This window comes from Oryctolagus cuniculus, chromosome 13 (genome assembly GCF_964237555.1).
Source record: "Oryctolagus cuniculus chromosome 13, mOryCun1.1, whole genome shotgun sequence".
Lineage (NCBI taxonomy): Eukaryota > Metazoa > Chordata > Mammalia > Lagomorpha > Leporidae > Oryctolagus > Oryctolagus cuniculus.
Window position 1 is genome coordinate 3,212,186 of NC_091444.1, and position 17,385 is coordinate 3,229,570.

General features: G+C 48.6%; 1 protein-coding gene across 4 annotated transcripts in view; it reads left to right on the top strand.

Annotated features, from left to right (window-relative positions):
* HMCN1 (hemicentin 1) overlaps positions 1–17,385 on the top strand; it is a 459,307-nt gene that overhangs the window by 319,951 nt on the left and 121,971 nt on the right. For all 4 annotated transcript variants that reach the window (XM_070055058.1, XM_051820384.2, XM_070055057.1 and 1 more), the window contains 8 exons: positions 307–429; positions 1,369–1,530; positions 3,625–3,906; positions 5,944–6,111; positions 8,892–9,005; positions 9,949–10,035; positions 12,010–12,201; positions 16,182–16,355. In XM_070055058.1, the coding sequence (XP_069911159.1) occupies positions 307–429; positions 1,369–1,530; positions 3,625–3,906; positions 5,944–6,111; positions 8,892–9,005; positions 9,949–10,035; positions 12,010–12,201; positions 16,182–16,355 (1,302 nt within the window). The remainder of the gene's footprint in view (positions 1–306; positions 430–1,368; positions 1,531–3,624; positions 3,907–5,943; positions 6,112–8,891; positions 9,006–9,948; positions 10,036–12,009; positions 12,202–16,181; positions 16,356–17,385) is intronic.

A 17,385-nucleotide genomic window follows, 5' to 3' on the forward strand; every position in this document is an offset into this window, starting at 1 on the left:
TCAGCATAGGATAGCAATGCTGGCCGGGCCTCCATGACTGTGTTACACTTAGATTTTGGATGCACAGAGTCTAAATAGAGTCAGCCAGCTTCTTTTTATGCAGTTCTGAATACTTCCATAATTAAATTTCTATTTTGAAAATGGGAGTCTGCTACTCAGTATCATTTGTAGTAGAGGTGACTTACATGGTTTTCATGTACCAACTTCATATATTATTTGAGTAGAGCTCTTTTTATTGCATTACAATATTAGGAAAATTCTATATGAAATGAGTACAAAAATATTTTTCTTTTTTTTTTCTTTCAGTGCCACCAAATATTTATGGTTCTAATGAACTTGTTCAGCTTACAGTCATCGAAGGGAATCTCATTAGTCTGTTGTGTGAATCAAGCGGTATCCCACCCCCAAATATCATTTGGAAGAAGAAAGGTCAGTTTTCTGCATTTGAAATTTATAGAACTAAATATGAATACAGAATGAATATTCGCTTTATTTGACACGCATGTTTATAAACAAATCTTCTTGGGGTTCACATGCTAAATGCTAGACAGCAAAATGACTTTATATTAAATGTATAACCTGTGGTGCTGCTACATATTCCAAAAGAAAACAATTTTGAGATTATTAACTACTCTTCAAAAAAGTTAATTTTCTACATTAATTGTTCTTTAATCTTTTGTACTATAGGCAGCTATACTCATCAAGAATCCACTATTCAAATAACTAAATTTTATTTTTTGATTAGATTTTAGGGATTATTTTCTAGAGGCAGGCATTTGGGCACGGTGGTTAAGACACCATGGGAGTCCAGCATCCCATGTTGAAGTGCCTGGGTTCAAGCCTGCTTCACCCCTGATGCCAACTTCCTCCTACTGCAAACACTAGGAGGCAGCAGGTGGTGGCTCAAGTAGTTGATCGCTGCCATCTACCTGGGAGACCTGGACTGGGCTCCTAACTCCTGACCTGGGCCTGCCTAGACCCAGCTGTTGTAGGCATTTGGAGAATGAATGAGTAGGTGGGAGATCTCTCTCTTTCAGTCTGTCTGCCTTTCAAAATAAATAAATAGCAGTTATTTTCTAAAGAAGTCATGTTTTGTTTTATTTTCGGTCTTGTAATGTTACAAATTTTCAACTTACTCATCAACCAAAGATTTGTGCCCACTGAATATTAAGTAGACCATCTAAGTGTTCAGTTTGCCTAAATCTTAGTACTTCAGTTTGCAGACCGAGGGAAGATTGTTGGCGTCATCTGCCGTTCAGACACCGGAACTAGGACGTTAACACATAGGCACATATGCGCATCAGAGTGTGTGTACGGAGTGCTCAGTGATCTTGCCCCCTGTTCTGCCAAATGTTTGCCTTCCTGCAGGCTCTCCTGTGCTGGCGGACTCTGTGGGGCGAGTCCGGATTTTATCTGGTGGCAGACAGCTGCAGATTTCAGTTGCTGAGAAGTCGGATGCAGGGCTGTATACGTGTGTGGCATCCAGTGTTGCCGGAAGTGCACAGAAGGACTACACTCTGCAAGTTTACAGTGAGTTATTGCTTAGCCGGGACCTGGATACATTGTTTTTAATGTGTCCCATCCTCCGTTTTACTGTCTCTTCGTATCTTTAAGATGCACTCGGAGTCGCATGGTTCTGTGTGGCCCACGCGTTTACATTGTGCAGACACAACAGAGAGCAGTTACCTGTCCCTGCCTGCTGTTTACTGAGCAGTGCCACTGGTCGCCTGCAGCAGCTCACCAAGGCAGACAGGTCACCAAGGTGGCCCTGGTTGGCGGCAGGCAGAAGAGTGACCCTGTGGGCAGGCAAGATGTGGCACTGTGTCACAGTATTGCTTTCCAGTGTGTAAAACCAGTTATTGTCAAGAGTTTACAGGACTCAGGATACTTCCATTGTCTCATTTGACCTTTATGTGAGCAGTTATATAAGAGAAAAGCATTGCCTCCATCTTGCATATGTGGAAATTTAAGCTCTGAGAGATGTCCGCGGCCAGCTGAGTGCACGTGGTCCACGTGTGGTAGAACCCGCTCCAGAGAGCAGAGCTGCCCTCGGCGCCCCGTCGTCTGCCCACACACGTGTGTGGAGAGTTGCCCTGCTGTGTGTTCTTAGGATCAGTATCAGTTAAGTGAATTCTCCCAGAGAGGCATGCAGTAACGACTGTGGGTGATGAAAGCAGGTGGAACATGAGCCTGAGAATTGTGTTGTAGTAATTATCATGCATTTGCTGTGACCGTGAGAATCTAATGTATTAACAAAATCTCTTTAATTAAAAAATAAAAATAATAAAAAGAAGCAGAAGCTGGCTTTCTGTCATGGTGAGGAGTCCCAGCAGGGGAGTTGGTCAGACGCTTAGTCCCATCGGGCGGGAGCCCCGAGACTCTGCCAGTCTGTCCTTCATGGCCCTACCATGGCCACCGCAGCTGTGCTGTCAAGTCCACACTCACAGCAAGGAAAGGTGGTGTCTTTCCCTCTTGACAGCAGAGCCACGGCCTTTCCCAGCCCAGCCCCCACACCAGACCAGTGCTTAGGTTTTCTAGGCCTGAGTTGTTTAAGGGGCACTGTCATTTTCAAAGACAACTCAGGAGTAGCCTTGGCTCGTCCAGCTCCATACAGAGGAGGAAGGAGCTGGCAGCAGAACGCTGGGTCGTAAGCTTCTGTCCTACCTTCCATCCTAGGGAGACGCTGGGCACACGTGATGGGTCCTGGCCTCTGCGTAACTTCTCAGAGCAGCAAGTTAAGAAGTAGAATATTCTTTTCTTGCTCTGTCGATAGCTTCGTTTCAGGTACGGGCCCCTGAGAAACATCAGAGAGAAGTCCTGCCTCTCAGTATAGCAGTGCTGCATTTCTTAGTCCTGGGTCTTTTCTCTTTTTAAAGGTTTGTTCATTTTGCTTGAAAGAGTTACAGAGAGGCAGCGGGAGATCTTCCAGCTGCTGATTCACTCACTCCCCAAATGGCCACAACGGCTGGAGCTGGGCTGATCCGAAGCCAGGGGCCAGGAGCTTTTTCCGGCTCTCGCAGGAGGGTGCAGGGGCCCAAGGGCTTGGGCCATCTTCTACTGCTTTCCCAGGCCATAGCAGAGAGCTGGATCAGAAGTGGAGCACCCAGGACTGGAACCAGCGCCCATAAGGGATGCCAGTGTTGCAGGCAGCGGCTTTACCCGCTAAGCCACAGTACCAGCCCCATCCTGGATCTTTTTCTTTTTCTGACATAAAAAATATATATACAACTTTGGGGGTGGAGCTGTGACCTTAGCAGGTTAAGCTTCCACCTGCGGCACTGGTATTCCATACAGGTACCAGTTCGTGTCCCAGCTGCTCCTCTTCCAATCCAGCTCTCTGCCTATGGCCTGGGCAAGCAGTGGAAGATGGTCCAGGTGCTTGGGCCCCTCCACCCGTGTAGGAGACCTGTAAGAACCTCCTGGCTCCTAGATTCAGACCAGCTCAGCTCTGGCCGTTGTGGCTATTTGGGGAGTGAACCAGCGGATGGAAGATCTCTGTCTCTCCCTCTCTCCGTAACTCTGCCTATGATATATATATATGTATAGAATTTGGCTGACAAAAATTCCTAAATAAGAGACGAAGCAGATACTTCCTGTTTTGTTTCCTCTGTCTTTTCCCCCCAGTTCGACCAACCATAGCAGGCAGCGGCAGCCAGCCTACTGAGCTTGTGGTGATGCGCGGGCAGGACCTCTCGCTGGAGTGTGCCGTGCAGGGCGTTCCTCAGCCCGTGGTGACCTGGATGAAGGACGGCCGCCCCCTGACCAAGGGAAGGGGACTGGAAGTACTGGACGAAGGCCGCACCCTGCAGGTGAAGAACACCCACGTGTCCGACACGGGCCGTTACGTGTGTGTCGCTGTGAACGTAGCAGGAATGACTGACAGGAAGTATGACGTAAGCGTGCATGGTAAGTCGGAAGAGGCTCCAGAGGGCTGTTTCTTGGCTGATGCAGTCCAACATCCTGGAGGGAAGAACTTGGGCCTCAGTACCAAAAGTCTTCAGAGGATGGTCCTTGTACCTCACAAGCTGTGTCTGTTCCATTGCTGGGCCGGCGTGCGGTGTATGTAGTAGGCTAAGCTTCCGCCTGCAGCGCCAGCTCTCCTATGGGCACTGGTTCCTGTCCAGGCTGCCCCTCTTCTGATCCAGCTCCCTGCTTATGGTCTGGGAAAGCAGTGGATGATGGCCCAAGTACTTGGTGCCCTGTACTCATATGGGAGACCGGGGAGAAGCTCCTGGCCTCGGATCGGCCCAGCTCCGGTCATTGCAGCCATTTGGGGAGTGAACCAGCAGATGGAAGACCTCTCTCTCTGTCTCCCTCTCTCTGTAACTCTGCCTCTCAAATAGATAATAAATAAAAAATGTTTTTTTTTTTAAAAAAACAACATATTACATTGCTTACTCTGCTGAGATAAGCATGTATTGGATATTCTTTCAGAAAATACACAATAAAGTAGAAAATTGTATCATCAAGTACTTTTGGTTCAGTGCCATCCCAAGTAAAATCTTTTAATTGCATGTTTTTCAAATTAGCTGCCTTGACTCATTTAAATATAGGTTTCTTAGAGCTTCCTGACTCAACCTCAGTTGAACATTAATTGTACTAAAGTCAGCTTTAATATTCTAATTAGCCACAAATGTCAGTAGGAATAGACCAAACATACACATAGTTAGAGACAACTATTTGGATATATACCATATGAACTATATTTTTACATAAATAGAAATATTGTTAAATTTAATAGACACAAATCTTACAACCTAAATTAAAAGTTTTTTTTCTGTTTTACTTTCTTATTTGAGAGATAGAGAAAGGGAGAGGCAACGAGAGAGTGGACTCTCTTAAATGCACACAGTGTTTCCAGAAACACGATGTAGGTCTCATATGAGCGTCCGGAACCCAAGTACTTTAGCCATCACTGCTGCCTCCCAGGGTCTGCATTGGCAGGAAACTGAGATCAGGAGCCAGAGCCCGGGATTGAACCCGGACACTCTGATGTAGAATGCAGGTGTCCTGCTTGACATCCCACCAGAGTCTTACTCTCTAGGCCAAGCACCCACCCACGGATCTTGTGGCTTACAGCCAGTTGAGATATGCTTAAGGTTCAGCATTAATAACCTGTAGTTTGCAGGCATTGCATATACCAAATCTGAAGTAATCAGAACATAGAAAATAATTAATCTAAAGTGTCTGCTTGGTAGATTGCTCTCAGTTTTTAAGCTTAGAAAGTTTTTGGAAAACCTGCCAGTGACAGGGTCATGAATCAGTATCATAAGTTTACCATAGGGACCGGCGCTGTGGGCATAGCAGGTAAAGCCGTCACCTGCAGTGCCGACATACCATGTGGGCACCAGTTCAAGTCCCGGCTGCTCCACTTCTGATCCGGCTCTCTGCTGTGACCTGGGAAAGCAGTGGAAGTTGGCCTGGGTCCTTGGGTCTCTGCACCCATGTAGGAGACCCAGATGAAGCTCCTGGCTCCTGGCTTCAGATTGGCACAGCTCTGGCTGTTGTGGCCAATTGGGGAGTGAACCGGTGGATGGAGGACCTCTCTCACGTGCGCGCTCTCTCTCTCTTTCCCTCTCTCTCTCTCTGCCTCTTCTTCTCTCTCTGTGTAACTTCAACTTTCAAATAAACAAATAAATCTTCATAAATAAATAAATTTACCATGAATGATGAGTGACACATGGAAAATTGCTAACCATTATGGGAATAGCCATATGAAAGTCACTTGCTTCCAAGAGTGAGTGGGAAAGAAGTGCACTTTGACTTCCAGAAATATTACATTAAACAAAAAACAAAACTGGATCATTGTGATTGCTTCTTTGCTTACTGTTGGCTAGGAAAATGGGAGTTTTGTTATTGCCAATAAGTTGTGTAGGTATTGGTGTTTGATATACATTAGCTACCTTCCTTCCCACTTCCTGTTGGTTTGGTTTTGTCTTACAGCCCCGCCAAGCATCATAGGAAACCAGGGGGCACCTGAAAATATCAGTGTGGTGGAAAAGAACTCGGTGTCCCTGACCTGTGACGCTTCAGGAGTTCCACTGCCCTCAGTCACCTGGCTTAAAGACGGGTGGCCCGTCAGCCTTAGCAGTTCCGCGAGGATTCTCTCAGGTACTGCACATCCCGGGGGCCTGATCGTCTGCCTGGCCACAGATGGTCACACCTTCTCATAAATTCCTGGTTCTTCCATGTTTTTGTTGTTTTATTTTTCTTTGTGATGTAGCTTCCATGATACCCATTACTAATCATATTAAGAAAAAGATACTTGGACACAGGAAGCTCTATAAAAATGGGGGAAATCACTAGCTCTAGATTTATTTAGAAAATATTACATAATACTTGATTATGGCTGGCACCATGGCTCAATAGGCTAATCCTCCGCCTGTGGTGCCGGCACCCCAGGTTCTAGTCCCGGTTGGGGCGCCGGATTCTGTCCTGGTTGCCCCTTTTCCAGTCCAGCTCTCTGCTGTGGCCAGGGAGTGCAGTGGAGGATGGCCCAAGTGCTGGGGCCCTGCACCCACATGGGAGACCAGGAAAAGCACCTGGCTCCTGCCTTCGGATCAGTGCGGTGCACCGGCCACAGCGGCCATTGGAGGGTGAACCAATGGAAAAGGAAGACCTTTCTCTCTCTCTCTCTCTCTCACTGTCCACTCTGCCTGACCAAAAAAAAAAAAAATACTTATTTCTTACATCATGGGGATGTCACAGCATTTGTACTAGGAGGAGGCCCAGTTTGAAAAGTGAAGGATTAGAAGAGCTACAACTGACCCCCGAGTCTACCGTGAATCCTGCTGCTCAGTTAATATTGTCGAATTACCCTTGGCTAGAAGAACCTCAGCCTGCTCACCACTGAATGTTTGCGTTTCTCGGATGGGATGGTTTCCCGTGAGCTAAGACATTATCACGACTGAACAAGACAGTCGGCTTATTTCTCATCTAAGTCTGCAGGAGACCTGGGAGGCTTGTCTCTGGGGCACTGCCCCAGGAGTCCATGCCTGGCCGCAGCGAGCGGTGACCTGGAAACACACTGAGGTCATCTGCCAAGTCTGCGGTTCACGAAAAGCTTGGACACTTAGAGAGAGACCTAATATGTTGAGTGAAGGCTTCCAAATTTAAACATACCTCATGCGGGGACTTTCGAGCCAAACCAAACTAGAGGAAGGTTAAATAAATATTTGCACTTAGTATTTAGAGCCATTATTATCAGAAAAGTAAATACAGTATTTTGCCACAGTAATAAATTATCTTTTCCTCAGTGAGAAGAGGAATCAGCTGTACCCTAGACCTAGCAGACCCTGTTAGGAAGATGAGGAGGAGATTTATTGACGATCTTTTTAAAGGAAGATAGCCACGATTGTGAATGACAGCAAAATAGTACGTCCGTACTGATCCCCACAGAAAACAAACCTTACGGTTTATTTAGCACATAATCAAGATCAAATATTTACAGAGCAGTGGATTTGGAAGGATTATGTTGATCGTGTCTAGTCTCAGGGATCAAGAGCAGTGTCATGAAGATAAGAGGGATAAAAATGAGTTCGCGTTTTTCAAGTCAAGAGGAGTGCTTAGGTGGTGGTGAGCCTCCTGAGCCCACCTCCTTCAGACAAGACGTAGGAACCCGCTGTTGGGCCTTTTCAGAAAAGCTCCTTTCCTGGTGTTGGGATTAGGTCTAACCTGCTGCTGGCCGGCCTGGGTCAAGGACGCACGTTTCTGTAACCACATCCGTTGCCTGGAGCCCTGGTTGGCGACTGCAGGCCGGAGACTGCGGTTTGTGTCATTGCTTCTAAGGTGAGGCTCTCGGGCTTCCTTCCGAGAGGAAGTGAGAGGAGGAAGCTGTGCCGCGTTGTCCTCCTGGCTGAAGCCACAAGGTAGCCTCGCTGATCGGAAGTTGCAGGGAGTGTGAAGTCCTCTTCTGCCTGGCTAGACTTTGTTTTAAACACGTTCAGAGAAGTCCTGTACCTGTTTACAGTCGGATGTGTTTGTCTGGAATAGAAATTCCTAGGCTCCCTTCCAGAGTGCTGCTGGGAAGTCCCACGCCAGTGTCTTGGGGGAATAGAGTTGGGAGACTCCTGACAGAGCCAGATCCGGGTGCTCCAGTGTGAAAGCTCATGTTTAACTCTGACCTCTGTTGCAGTTGTTCACGTCCAGGGTGCCAGCTGGAGGACGACAACAGGGTCTGAGAAAGGGCTGCGTGTTTTTCTTACGCTTTCCCACATGCTCTTAGTCCTAGGCAGGCCAGTTCAGCTCATGTGTGGGTTCCTCCCCTTTGCCCTCACCGGGCATCTCCTCCAAATCACACCTTCAGTCTACACCAGGCGTCTCCTCCAAATCACACCTTCAGTCTACACGCATTTCTTGGAGGAAGAATATTTCTGCAAACAAAATGTTACAAATGGTAACAGCGTTGAGATGTTGTATGAGCTGGCCGGCACCGCGGCTCACTAGGCTAATCCTCTGCCTTGCAGCACCAGCACACCAGGTTCTAGTCCCGGTCGGGGCGCCGGATTCTGTCCCAGTTGCCCCTCTTCCAGGCCAGCTCTCTGCTGTGGCCAGGGAGTGCAGTGGAGGATGGCCCAGGTGCTTGGGCCCTGAACCCCATGGGAGACCAGGAGGAAGCTCCTGGTTCCTGCCATCGGATCAGCGCGGTGCGCCGGCCGCAGTGGCCATTGGAGGGTGAACCAACGGCAAAGGAAGACCTTTCTCTCTGTCTCTCTCTCTCACTGTCCACTCTGCCTGTCAAAAAAAAAAAAATGTTGTATGAGGTGACCCCATAACCGTAACCTTTCTAAGACCGGGTTCAGACGTCACTGTCTCTGTGCAGCGCTATTGCTGGCTTGCTGGCACCTGGCGTCGTGTAGGTTTCTAAGTCATGTGGCTGTTTGCTTTCCCAGGAGGCAGGACACTGCGGCTGATGCAGGCCACGGTAGAGGATGCGGGCCAGTACACGTGTGTCGTCAGGAACGCAGCAGGCGAAGGAAGAAAACTCTTCGGACTTTCAGTACTGGGTACTTCCACCATTTGCAGTATCTAGAAGTCGGCTTGCATAGGGCTGGAAGCTGGCTTTACATCTCCTTGCAGCTTGGTCTCGTATCTGTGTTCTTTGGGCCCTGCTGTGAGTCTTGGCAGGGACTCCATGTCGGGATGATTGGGAGATGATGAATCTGTGTGGCTGAAACGCCCTGTGTTGCCAGTGCACAGTTGTCGCAGATTTCTTGAGATGCTGAACGACTTGTGTTTTGTGAGCACTTATCAGAGTTATGGTGGGAGAAGTAAATGTCGAGTAAATGTTCTTAAATTTGATTTGTTAAGAAATCTGTATGCAGACCTTTGTGGTTTATTTACAGTAAAACTCACTAGAGTAGGAATCATGGCATAAAACTTTATATTTTAAATGGGTATTGAGGCTGGCGCCGCGGCTCACTAGGCTAATCCTCCGCCTTGCGGCGCCAGCACACCGGGTTCTAGTCCCAGTCAGGGCGCCGGATTCTGTCCCGGTTGCCCCTCTTCCAGGCCAGCTCTCTGCTGTGGCCAGGGAGTGCAGTGGAGGATGGCCCAAGTGCTTGGGCCCTGCACCCCATGGGAGACCAGGATAAGTACCTGGCTCCTGCCATTGGATCTGCGCAGAGCGCCGGCCACAGTGCGCCGGCTGCGGCAGCCATTGGAGGGTGAACCAACGGCAAAGGAAGCAAAGGAAGACCTTTCTCTCTGTCTCTCTCTCTCACTGTCTACTCTGCATGTCAAAAAAAAAAAAAAAAAAGAAAAAAAATTGGTATTGATCAAAATATTGTTATAACATTCTAGTGCTCAAGTATGGAATGGTAATTAGCAGATTTGTTGTAAGGATTATAGCATTCTAAAAATGCAATTGTGGGTGCCTATTGAAAAAAAAGCCCCGCTGTTGGAGCTCTGATTTCCTAGGTTTTGGTTCTGTTTTGTTTGCTTTTTCAGTTCCGCCTCACATTGTGGGTGGAGACACACTGGAAGACGTGAAGGTGAAGGAGAGGCACAGTGTCAGGCTGACGTGCGAGGTGACAGGTGAGGGCTGCTCCCCTACCCTCGTGCGGCCCCCAGCTCCGAGGCTCGCCCTCGCCACTCTGAGTCAGTGACAGAGAAAGGAGACGTTGGGAATGGAATTGTGCCCCGTGTAGCTGTACCACGAGGGATAAACCTGCGCAGATGCTGTGGAGATGAGAAGGAAGTACCCACAAGAAAGGGAGGGAGGGAGGCGGGGAGAACTGAGCAAGACACTCGTCTCCATTCTTCTGCCTTGACTTGGATGTGCTTTTCCTGCCTCGTCTCCCCGCGTTCTCTTCCCTCAGTGTGTGTTCACTTCCTTTCCTTTTTGGGTGCTTTGGTAGAAGGGTGTTGTCGCTCCCCGTCTTCGTGGAGGAACGACACAGGACCCTGCGCTGTTCTTTCTGTCTGCTCGGCCCTCCCCGGGTTTGCTGCTGGTTCTTCCCGGGTTGGCTACTATCCCTTCCACCTCCGTGGAAGGGCAGTTCCCCCTGGCCACATTCCCCACTTCCGCAGGGGAGCGGCACACCGCCGGCCGGCTCTTCTCGGGGGCTGCACAGGTGTTCCTTCAGCTAGATGTTCCCCATAGATGTTCCTGGTGCATGCCGTCTCTCTCCTCCTTTATAGTCCTCCTCCGCCAATCCCAACTCGGCTGCCCACACGCCGAGTACGCTGCTCTCCTCCAATCAGGAGCAAGTCCTACAGTTTATTAGTTGAACTCGAGGCAGCTGTGCGGAAGCTGTTTACTTCTCTCCCAGCGCCATATTGTGGGAGAGCAGATGCATAGAATAAGTCTTAATTCCAGTAACTCAGTCTAGTCCGGGTTGCTCCCCACAGGAGAGCAGATGCATAGAATAAGTCTTAATTCCAGTAACTTAGTCCAGTCCGAGCTGCTCCCCACAGGGTGTCATTATTTTTATGGTGGAAATCGCCTGTGAACAAAATTGTGACCTTTTGTTAACTTGTAGCATTTTAACAAAGAGAATAGAGACTGGGAAAAATAAATCAAAAGTTAACAGTTATAAATCCAGTTTCTTTACCACCAATAATCAATCAAAGTAAGCAAAACTTAATAGGACCTTTTCCCAGCCTGTTTTTATTGTACATGGCCTTGCAGGTTTAAAGGAACAGTGAGAGTGGCCCTTAATGATTATGGAAAGTCAGCATTTTAAGGAAGATTTGATGAGTTTCTTGTTTCACTGTTCAGATGCCTCGTGGGAGCAATACATTTAAGAAAGCAAGGAAATCTTTCTATTTTAAGTCACTTAACCTACCCATGGTTTCTTCTAGAAACATTGTGGCTACTAGTAACTGGTGCTGCTTAGAGAACAGTCGCCTAAAGTTTATGCCATCTCCCCTCGGGGTCTCCTGTTTTAATCTATTACCCTGGCCTTCTGTTCCTAACGTGATTTGCTTTTATGGTGTAAAATGTCAAAAAATTACATGAATAATTAAAAATAATATTTAACATTAGTCCGATTTTAAAGCAACTATAAAAAGACCTTTTCCCTATAGATTGTATTTATTAACAGAGCAATTAATATCTCTTTATATACCTGTCTATATGTTAGAATCCTTATGCAAACTCAAAATATCTGAATTGTTTAATTAAAGGTCTTATATTTTTACAGATTTTTTTCCCAAAAATACAGATTTGTAGAAAACCAATGTGAATGCAGAGGTATTCATGAGTAAAAATTTTAACAAAAATGCATACCCCAATTCTCAGTGTGGTATAAATTTAATTAAACATGCCAATTTTGAATCATTTCACTTACAGATGGAAACCACATACTCTTGAAAATTACTTGTAATGTATGTCTAGTCTTAAAGTCATAGCAGAATCATTATTACAGTAAAATAGGGAAGTTGCAGATTTATTTTAAAATGAAGGGCCCCTGCGTTGTTTGAGAAGTGGGACTTGGAGGAAGGGAAGTGAGTGAAAGGCCCCCTTGCTGCAGACGTGAGGGTCCGAGCCAGTGGCTCTTTCTCCAGGGAATCCAGTCCCAGAGATCACCTGGCACAGAGACGGGCAGCTCCTGCAGGAAGACGAAGCCCATCACCTTGTGTCCGGTGGCCGTTTTCTGCACATCCGCGAGGCGCAGGTGTCGCACGCTGGAAGATACACGTGTCTGGCTTCCAATTCGGCTGGGGACAAGAGCAAAAGCTTCAGTCTGACTGTGTTTGGTAGGTGTCGGTTCTGCCTCAGATTTTGAAGAATCAAACATGACTGGTTAAGTCCTTTACTTTGTTTAGTTAATGTTTCTGTTGTAGATTTTAATTCTGTAAGGAGTACCAACCCTTGTGTACAGTCTTAAAATCAGTTGAGCTACATGGGAGTATACACATTTTTGTGGTCTTCTGTTTTTGTGGTTATTGGCTATACTGTGTTGTGAGTACATAGATGTTCCCACACATAGGAAACTCTCATGGCCTTGAAGAGATGTATGAGGGAGTTTCTTTTTTTCTAAGATTTATTTTATTTATTTCAAAGAGTTACAGAGCGGTAAAGACAGAGAGAGAGGTCTTCCATCTGCTGGTTAACTCCCCAGGTGGATGCAATGACTGGAGCTGTGCCGATCCAAAGCCAGGAGCCCGGAGCTTCTTCTGGGTCTCCCACGTGGGTGCAGGAGCCCAAGGTCTCGAGCCATCTTCCACTGCTTTCCCAGGTCATAGCAGAGAGCTGGGTCAGAAGAGGAGCAACCGGGACTAGAACCGGCACCCACGTAGGATGCCGGCGCTTCAGGCCAGGGCGTTAACCCGCTGCACCACAGCGCCGACCCCATGAAGGAGTTTCAAAAGATTTATGGGAGGCCGGCACCGCAGCTCACTAGGCTAATCTTCCACTTTGCGGCGCCGGCACACCGGGTTCTAGTCCCGGTCGGGGCACCGGATTCTGTCCCACTTGCCCCTCTTCCAGGCCAGCTCTCTGCTGTGGCCAGGGAGTGCAGTGGAGGATGGCCCAAGTGCTTGGGCCCTGCACCCCATGGGAGACCAGGAGAAGTACCTGGCTCCTGCCATCGGATCAGCGTGGTGCACCGGCCGCAGCGCACCAGCCGCGGTGGCCATTGGAGGGTGAACCAACAGCAAAAGGAAGACCTTTCTCTCTGTATCTCTCTCTCACTGTCCACTCTGCCTGTCAAAAAAATTTTTAAAAAAACATTAAAAAAAAAGATTTATGGGAAAATGGAATTAAAAATGATGCACATGGTCCATAAGCTTTTCAAAGCCCTCTTGCTTCTGTAAGAAGAGTTAAAATACCAGATAATATGTAAATGTCAAATGAATGGAATATATAACTATTATTCCATGCAACAACTATAGATCCCGCAGTCTCATCAAGGAGTGCATCCCCACCCCCAGCAGGGTGTTGTGCAGGAGTGCGCGGAGAATAGTGCACACAGGTTCCCGAGCCCGCTGTCCTGAGCCCGCCCTCCGCGCACGTCCAGGCGGCCTGGGAAAGGCTGGAGCCCAGCCCTGATTGCCTCAGCTCTGCTGGACCTGCCTGCTTCTCCAAGAGGCCTAAGCTCCCCGTGCCTCATTCCTCCCACTACCGATTCCGTGCCCCCGCAACACTGGCCCATCTCCAAGTCTGCCTTCTGTGCTCCCTGGAAACCTGACTTGAAACCCTCTCCAGCTCTGGCTGCCGCTGAAATTCGGCCCTTCCTAGAACTGCATCTGCAGTGCAGGCCGCGCACTTTGTGCTGGGAGTCTGCATCACGCTGTCTGACCACATCACCTTCCCCAGCCCCACCCTTACCATTGCCGGGTGCCCCTCCCGTTCACGGGAGACTGGGGGCTCTGCCTCAGAGCCGCCTTTTCCACCGACTTCATACAGTTGAGGCTGCTCAAAACGTGTGTTTGCAGCTTTCAGTCTACCCAGCCGTCAACTCAAGGCCTCCAGCCTTCCTTTTCCCAGGGTGCTGAGTTGCGGTTCTTGTTCCCAGTCACTGTTTGCATTCCTGCCCTGACCCTGTGTCTGCCTGCCCGCCTTCCACGTGTCACTCACACCGCCTGCCTCACTGCTGCTTCACCTCTGCTTCCTGTCCCTGCCACTTGCTGATGTCACCACGCCTGTCTGTAGGTGGGGTCTCTGCCCACACCGTTCCTGATACTTACCTGACTCGCTGGGTCCAGCAAGTGTCTCAGCCCCAGCCTTGCTGACAGGTGCCGTCCGTTGCCTGGCTGCCGTGAGCACCTTGTGGTCCCGTCCTCTCCCCGCGGGGACTCTTACTTGGGCCTGTCTTCCACACGGGCTCCCCCAGCCTTCTCTCCTTTCACTGCTCTTGTTCTCTAGGTACTCACTCTGTGCAGCGATACGGTGCATGCCCACTGAGGTCGTTCTCCTTCCTGTACACTGGTGATGTTTAAGTCAGCACCTGCAGCCCGGTCCTTCTCTCAAGCTTCAGACTCCTGCATGCAGCTGCCTGTTGGACATTTCAACCTGAAATGCTCAGGGGCACTTAAAATCCAAGATACTCAGAACTGAACCGTCTTTTCCTCCTGCGTGAGAAAGCCTTTCTTTGTTTTCTATTTGCATTGCTTCTCCGCAGCTTAGCTCTGTTCCCAAGCAGAAAAAACTGGAATTTATCTTTGACTCTGGTCCTCCCCAGTCCTCCCCAGTCCTCCCACTGCCAGTTAGCGTCCGACATCTCTATGGTCGGTCCTCCCCTTGGTGCCTTCTGTCAGTGGCTTGTCATCTCTCAGGAAACAAACACACCTGTCTCTGTTGTCTTTGCATCCAGTATTTTTTAAATTTTATTCATTCATCTTTTTTTTGAGTAAGGGACACACAGAAAGAGCTTCCCAGATGCCCACAACAGCTGGGGCCAAAGCCAGGAACCAGGATTGCAGTCCCAGTCTCCCACACGGATGCAGGGACCTAACCAGAGCCTCCTGCCTGCCAGGGTCTCCATTAGCAGGGAGCTGGAGTGAGGAGCCAGAGTGGGGTATCCAACCCAAGCACCTGGGTGTGGATGCAGACATCTTAACCGCTAGGCTAAAGGCCCACTCCTGTTGTGTCCGACGCTGCCCCACTTGACTCGATCCTCTGAGTGCTCCGGCCTGACCCTCCCTGTTTACAGCTCTTCCGCTCTCAGGATGCCCCCGCTCGTTGCTAGGACCCCCTTTCGCCTGCTGGCCACTGCTAGGCATCCATGGCTCACTTTCAGACCTGAGGACGCCATGTCTCAGACTGGACCTGATGAACTGCCACACTTACTGCAGCATTCCTGTCATCTCTGCCCTTACTACAGAGTGTTAGGATTCCTTCTCTTTTTTTAAAATTTTATTTATTTATTGGAAAGGCAGAGTTACAGAGACAGAGATCGTTCATTTGTTGGTTCACTCCCCAAACGACCACAGCGGTCCAGGGAGGGGCCAGACAGAAACCAGGAGTTTCATCCAGGTCACCTACGTGAGTGGCAGGGGCCCACGTATGTAGGCCATCCTCTGCTGCTTTCCCAGGCACAGTGGCAGGGAGCCGGATTGAAAGAGGAGCAGCCAGGTTCAGCCAGCGCCGCGGCTCACTAGGCTAATCCTCCGCCTTGCGGCGCCGGCACCCCAGGTTCTAGTCCCGGTCGGGGTGCCGGATTCTGTCCCGGTTGCCCCTCTTCCAGGCCAGCTCTCTGCTGTGGCCCGGGAGGGCAGTGGAGAATGGCCCAAGTGCTTGGGCCCTGCACCCCATGGGAGACCAGGATAAGTACCTGGCTCCTGCCTTCGGATCAGCGCGGTGCGCCGGCCGCGGCGGCCATTGGAGGGTGAACTAACAGCAAAAGGAAGACCTTTCTCTCTGTCTCTCTCTCTCTCACTGTCCACTCTGCCTGTCAGAAACAAAAAAAAAAAAAAAAAGAAAGAAGAAAGATAAAAGAGAGGAGCAGCCGGGACTCAAACTGGCGCTCATACGGATGCTGGCATCTCAGAAGGCGGCTTAACCCACTGCGCCCCACGCCAGCCTCGGATTCCTTCTTTAGGTGTCATCTCCTCCATTACCCAGGGAGCATTTGGGGGACTCTCACTGCTTTAGTGTGGAATCAGAACAACTTCTCAGTTACGTTCTTAAGAAATGGAGTTACACAATTACACAAATAAATAAGTGGAAATTTAGAAATGTACATTTAGGACAGTTTCTAAAACATGTCTTCAATCGAATTGTAAACCTGCTTCAGTGTCTCCAACAATTGCTGGTGTGGACGGCGACAGCAGCCCTGAGGATGTCACTGTCATCCTGAACAGCCCCACGTCTCTGGTCTGTGAAGCTTATTCCTACCCCCCCGCTACCATCACCTGGTCGAAGGATGGAGCCCCCTTGGAATCCAACCGAAATATCCGCATTCTCCCAGGTAATTCATTCATTCCAGACGCCCTGGATGTGTCTGTGTCACTGACAACTGTGGAAAAGCAGAATCATTTTGGTTGTTTTTTTTTTGGGGGGGGGAAGGTACCCATGTTGTTGTTTTATGTTATTCTGATATTTTAATTTCTAATTTTTGCATATATCTTATAATCTAAAGTACTAAAATTACATTTGGAAAGATCAGAATAATTAAGTGAAAAATGCTACCATGCAATCAATTAATGACTAAAATACATGGAATGTCAAAAAGGCTAGAGATTCATTTCTTATTGGATGTTGAAAGATAACTTGTATTTGACTGTGTTTGTTTATTCCTTTATTGATTAGTTTTGAGAGGTAGATCTCCCATTAACTTCCCAGAGGGAGATGATGGCTGGACCTGGGCGAGGCTGAAGCTGTGAGCCAGGAACTTAATCCAGGTCTCCCGTGTGGGTGACCCAGACCCGCCTACTTGAGTCAAGTGCTGCCCCTAAGTGCACATTAGCCAGACCAGACGTTGGAGTCGGAACCAAAGTCAGCACTCAGAGCCAGAAACCCCCTCAGTTGCAGGCATCCCAGCTGGAATTTAACTGCTGCACCAAACTCCTACCGCGTTCCCTCTTTCATACCTGGCGAGATGAATGAAATATAACTAAGAAGTAGAAACTCTGGATTTGAGTCACAGTCTCATGTGGAACAAAGATAGTATCTGTGAAAAGTCACTTCACAGCATGAACCGTGGAAAGTCATGGTTTATAAATGGTCCAGGGGCGGGCTAAATTGAGTAGTGACAAGTTTTACAAGAATCCAAAAGAAGAAATGGCTACCATGGGCTGAGCTGGTCAGAAACAGCTTTGTTGCTTTTGTCAGAACGTGGCCTGGACCTTAAAGAAATTTCTAGAATTGAGTTGATTAAAAATGAATCAGAAGGGCTTTCACATCCATCAGGGTGACCAGTGTGGGAAAGGTGCAGAGAGAGCATGGCCAGCTGTGTGCATGTGAACTTCTCATGCCCCTGAGTGGGGAAGGGCGTGTGG